This window comes from Crinia signifera, chromosome 2 (genome assembly GCF_055691185.1).
Source record: "Crinia signifera chromosome 2, ASM5569118v1, whole genome shotgun sequence".
NCBI classification, from domain to species: Eukaryota; Metazoa; Chordata; class Amphibia; order Anura; family Myobatrachidae; genus Crinia; species Crinia signifera.
The window spans coordinates 376,933,730-376,939,875 of record NC_139218.1 but is presented as its reverse complement, the minus strand read 5'-3'; the positions used below and the strand labels follow the sequence as shown (position 1 = coordinate 376,939,875).

General features: G+C 46.3%; 1 protein-coding gene across 1 annotated transcript in view; it reads left to right on the top strand.

Annotated features, from left to right (window-relative positions):
- The first annotated feature begins 553 nt into the window (after positions 1 to 553).
- GPR83 (G protein-coupled receptor 83) overlaps positions 554 to 6,146 on the top strand; it is a 37,962-nt gene continuing 32,369 nt past the window's right edge. Inside the window, exon 1 of the mRNA XM_083170096.1 lies at positions 554 to 1,394. Coding sequence (XP_083026222.1) covers positions 1,008 to 1,394 — 387 coding nt within the window. The 5' untranslated portion in view covers positions 554 to 1,007. The remainder of the gene's footprint in view (positions 1,395 to 6,146) is intronic.

Sequence of the window (6,146 nt, the reverse complement as noted above, 5' to 3'; positions counted from 1 at the left end):
ATACGAATTGCTGTATTTTCGGGATAGAAAATGTCAAAAATAAGTGTATTTCTGGGTACAAATACACCTATTTTTACACCTATTTTTTACACATTTCCTTTAGTAAATTTCCCCCTTACTATCCTGAAAATACAGCAATTCGTAGTCGTATTGATGTGCTATCAATACGAATACGAATTGCCGTACTTTGTCAAATGTCAAAAATAAGTGTATTTCTGGATACAAATACATTTTTTTTTACAAATTTCCTTTAGTAAATTTCCCCCTTTGTCTGTGTTGACCTACCGATATTTTATCTTTTGCATGTCGACTTTGCAAGTCAACTTTTTGTTGTCGACCTAGATACTGAAGACCTGTCATACACTACAGGATATAGAGGATAGAAAGGGTTTTCTGGGCTATATCCTCTAGTGTGTACACGTAATATTGTTAATGATGCGCGTTCCCCCCACATCGTTACACCCCCCCCCCCATCCTGTCAGCTAAACATGCCACGGGTCCTGGGGACGTCACTGAATGATATGGTTTATCAGCCAGTGTGTCCTGTTCTCTAGCAGCAGCCAGCAGAACAGCACAGACAGTGAGGAAATGTGCTGGCTCCAGCAGGTGCAGGGCGGCTCATTCATTTTCTTAAGCGCTTCTTGCATTTGATACTACAAACTAGCAGAGGAAAGGTCTCTACCAAGATAAAGGGGGTGTAATCTGGCACGTCGTCATCTTTGTCTATGGACTGTCGCCCAATGGGCTGAGAGCTTCTCTTCAGCTGCTGGGGAGTTGTGTGTGGCTGTGATATAAACGTGCTGTTAGGGAGGACTGGCAGGAGCACAGGAGCTGGATGTCAGGGGTTTGGTGAGCTCTGGAGCATCTGTTGCTGATGTGCGGTACATGACAATGCCGTAGCAACTTCCCCGTGCAGCCATGAAGATCAGTTCTGGAGCAAACAGCCACCGCACTACTTTATCTGGAATGCAGACCTAACATTCACCAATGGACAGAGCCGCTCCGAGATGGTCTCTTATCTCAGGTGGCTTTTCCTGCTGGGATTTTCCAGCATGTTGAAGAGATCGGAAAGTTTGCATTTCAACAGCAGCCTGAAGGAATCGTTTCAGCTCCACAACATCAGCGGCTTGTTCTCCTGGAATAACTACAGCCTGGCGGACTGGCAGAGCTTTGTGGGGAAGAAGCGGTATGGAGCGGAATCGCAGAACCCCATGGTGAAAGCCCTTCTGATCGTGGCTTATTCCATCATTATGTTCTTCTCGCTGTTTGGGAATGTCCTGGTGTGTCACGTCGTCATAAAGAGCAAACGCATGCACTCGGCCACCAGCCTGTTTATAGTCAACCTGGCTGTGGCCGATATTCTCATCACGCTGCTCAACACGCCCTTCACGCTGGTAAGGAGACGCCGCACACGTGCGCTTCGGCCAGGCGGGATACTTAGGGCCAGACGTATCAAGCTTCAAAAAGTGATAAAGTGGAGAGTGATAAACAGCCAGCCAATCAGCTCCTAACTGCCATGTTACAGAATGGGTTTGAAAAATGACAGGTAGGAGCTGATTGGCTGGTTGTTTATCACTCTCCACTTTATCACTTTTGAAGCTTGATACATCTGGCCCTCAGCAGGAAACCACCGGGCTCAATGCAATAATCTCACTTGGTGCCGGATGCTCCAAGCTTCAAAAAGCGATAAAGTGGAGAGTGATAAACCACCAGCCAATCGATCCTTGCTGTCATATTTCAAACCCAACATGACAGTTAGCAGCTGATTTACTAGTAATTTATCACTCTCCACTGTATCACTTTTTGAAGCTTGGTGTATCTGTCCCATTGTGCGGTGCTATATGCATTGTAGGTAGACAATGTGTTACACTCCAGCTGCTGTGGAACTACATGTACCAGCATGCGCCCCCTCAAATGGGATGTGTCAATGCTGTTGCATGCAAAAATTGAGACATGACAAGCTGGGATCTGTAGTTCCACAGCAGCTAGAGTGCAATGCGTTGCCTACCCCTAGTGTAGAATTTCCAAACTCTGGATAATAGTCGTTTTATAGTGTATAGGATGTAAGTTATGGGGTTTGGGTAAAAACCGGACCAGACAGAACCCCTGAACGCCGGACCGAACAGGCTCCAATCATCAATAGCTGTCATTCTGGAGCTTGTAGTGTCTGTTCTGGGGGTGTCCTGTCCGGTGGGGCTACACCTGTCACCAGGGAGAGGTCCACACGGGGAGGCTGTAATCTCCCCTTCCCCATGTCCCCGGAGAAAGCTATCACATGCATCTCCCTGGACAAGACACCCCCGCCCCCCGGACTGGACACTACAAGCTGCGGAATGCAGAGTGTGATGTATGGTTCGGTGTTCCGGGGTCTGGTCCAGTTTTTATTTAGTCCTTAAGTTACGTCTTGTAACTTGCCAGTGACTTTCGGTGAGAACCGGAACCTTTCCTCACAGAACATTTATTTCTTTATAGAGAAAAAAAGCGCTGACATAAAGACTCGCAGCTTTTCTATCCTCTTCCCAGGAGAGCGAGAGGGAGAGAGCACAGAGCCAGTGTGCCGATGTACAGTAGCTGCTTTGATTGTTTGTAAATGTAGTTGCATGCGCCGCACTCTCCCTGTGGTTGCTGACAGGAGGCAGATGTTGCTACTAGCCTGCAGCTTACAGTACTAGTGGGAGGCAGGTGTTGCTACCAGCTTGCAGCCTACAGTACTAGTGGCAGGCAGGTGTTGCTACCAGCCTGCAGCTTACAGTACTGGCGGGAGGCAGATGTTGCTACTAGCCTGCAGCTTACAGTACTGGTGGGAGGCAGATGTTGCTACTAGCCTGCAGCTTACAGTACTGGATGGGAGGCAGATATTGCTACTAGCCCGCAGCTTACAGTACTGGCTGGAGGCAGATGTTGCTACTAGCCTGCAGCTTACAGTACTGGCAGGAGGCAGATGTTGCTACTAGCCTGCAGCTTACAGTCCTGGCGGGAGGCAGATGTTGCTACTAGCCTGCAGCTTACAGTACTGGCGGGAGGCAGATATTGCTACTAGCCCGCAGCTTACAGTACTGGCTGGAGGCAGATGTTGCTACTAGCCTGCAGCTTTCAGTACAGGTGGGAGGCAGATGTTGCTACTAGCCCGCAGCTTACAGTACTGGCTGGAGGCAGATGTTGCTACTAGCCTGCAGCTTTCAGTACAGGTGGGAGGCAGGTGTTGCTACTAGCCTGCAGCTTACAGTACTGGTGGGAGGCAGATGTTGCTACTAGCCTGCAGCTTTCAGTACAGGTGGGAGGCAGATGTTGCTACTAGCCTGTAGCTTACAGTACTGGCAGGAGGCAGATGTTGCTACATTACAGTACCTATCACCTTTAGGGGGTTATTCTAGTTCACTTGCAAAGGCACAATCACTCTCTAATGGACAAAACCATATGCACTGCAGGTGGGGCTGATGCAACATGTGCAGAGAGAGTTAGATTTGGGTGGGGTTTGTACTTCAAACTGATATCTATTTTGCAGTGTAAAAATAAAAACAGCCAGTATTTACCCTGCACAGAAACAATGAAACACCCAAATGTAACTCTCTGCACATGTTACATCAGCCCCACCTGCAGTGCACATGGTTTTGTCCATAAGAGAGTGATTGTGCCTTTGCAAGTGAACTAGAATAACCCCCTTAGTACGTACTGTTCCAGGAGGGAGTGTAGTGTACAAGAAGGGGTGTCATTATTGTTCCAAGTTCTCTCCCGAATGAAATGTGACTGGTTCCTCCTCAAGCTCCATAACCATAATATGTATAGCAATTTTCTGAGATAACTACCTGTAATATTATGATCACTCAGCGCTGTTAGATTGTGTATCATTTTTTTGTATTTGTAGGGCTGGTTAAAAATTACTGGCTTACAGCACAGTAGCGTGTGGAGTTTTTATATTCTCCCCATCCCTCTGAGGGTTAACCAATGTAGTTTGCTTTGCTCTCACAATTCAAAAATATACTGGTAAGTTATTTGGTTCCCAATACAATAGAAATGAATGTGTGTGTGTGTGTGTGTGTGTACAAGTGGTAGTGAACATAGCTTTGTAAATTCACCGGGGCAGTGCCCGTTCTCTGCAATGTGCTGTGGAATATGTATTCCCTTATGCAAATAAATACTAATACATCTCTGTGATGCAGCACATCTCCATAAGGAATGACTGGTGTACTATAGTGTGACAGAATACATCATGTTGTTATTACAATATATTATGGAGTACACATATACAACTAGACATACCCCTATTTGATTAGAAGATGTTCCCACCATTGCTATATTACACACAATGCTGGCAGCGCTGGCTTACTGAGTACCGGGCGATTGCCTCTGACAATTACACTGTCCTCGTGTTCCAGACTATCTGCTTTGTGTATCTCATTGCATCCTGTCTGTCCTATCATTTCAGGCTTCAGTTCCCATCTAGCTTGATGTCTGTGGAAGACAAGTGTTCTCCTTGCTTTCTGAGATCACAGATGGTTGTACACTATACTTTACATTTATAGACATCAGCAGGACACTGCCATGGATATAAGTTACAGTATATGGCTAATATATCAGCAGAAAACAATCTGCTCTGGCCAGACAGTATCCCAAATAGTCATTTTATATATATCCCCAGCATGGAACAAGTAGGTGCGGCTGTGTGTGGGAGGGATAGCCCAAGGTTCGGGGTTCCCCTCTCAGTCCTGATGTACAATAGGAGGGAGTGTACATTCAAAATCTCTCTTCTAATCTTGGTTTCGCCACAGTCTGAATGGAGAGAGAGTAAATGTTTCAGGATCAAGACTTGGCAGATTGGAGATTGGCAGATTGGCGCACGGCAAATAAACAAATCAGTTTAATAAAATATCCTGACCAGTATGTATATTTTTGTGTGACCAATTAGGATGATCTATTGATGAGATTAATTTGCCAGCAGCAGTTTGGATGATAATTTGGGGATTGTACAGAACAATATAACTCCGCCCATACACATAGACTAAGCAGAACTGTACATCTATTTAACATTCTCAAATCGCAAAATGTCATTTCTACTCTATAGCCCAGAGCTCACGATAGAATCTGTCCTTGCTGTATGATGACAAGCTTAACACGTTCCTTGCCATCCTTCACATGTTCACACAGCAAGGCTCAAACGATGCACTGGCACTTGTCAGTGCCCAGGATTGATGTGAATCACAGGGAAAAACTGAATAGGATCATAAAAAAGACTGATGTAAAGCCCGGGGAAGGACAGATGTAAAGCGAGGGGAATGACTGATGTGAAGCGCTGGGAGAGACTGATGTAAGGTGCAGGGAGAGACTGATGTAAGGTGCAGGGAGAGACTGATGTAAAGTGTGGGGAGAGACTGATGTAAAGAGTGGGGAGAAGACTGATGTAAAGCACTGGGAGAGACTGATGTAAGGTGCAGGGAGAGACTGATGTAAGGTGCAGGGAGAGACTGATGTAAGGTGCAGGGAGAGACTGATGTAAAGTGTGGGGAGAGACTGATGTAAAGCATGGGGAATGACTGATGTGAAGCACTGGGAGAGACTGATGTAAGGTGCAGGGAGAGACTGATGTAAGGTGCAGGGAGAGACTGATGTAAATTGTGGGGAGAGACTGATGTAAAGCGTGGGGAGAAGACTGATGTAAAGCATGGGGAATGACTGATGTGAAGCACTGGGAGAGGCTGATGTAAAGCTAGGGAGAGACTGATGTAAGGTGCAGGGAGAGACTGATGTAAGGTGCAGGGAGAGACAGATGTAAAGCGAGGGGAGAGACTGATGTAAACATGGGGAAAGAATGATGAAAAGTATGGGAGAAGACTGATGTAAAGCATGGGGAAGGACTGATGTGAAGCACTGGGAGAGGCTGATGTAAAGCTAGGGAGAGACTGATGTAAAGTGTGGGGAGAGACTGATGTAAGGTGCAGGGAGAGACTGATGTAAAGTGTGGGGAAGAGACTGATGTAAAGGAATGGGAAAAGACTTGCATTAAACGAGGAGAGAGACTGATGTAAAGTGCAGGGAAAGACTGATGTAAAGTGTGGGGAGAGACTGATGTAAAGCTTGGGGAGAAGACTGATGTAAAGTGTGGGGAGAGACTGATGTAAAGCTTGGGGAGAAGACTGATGTAAAGTGTG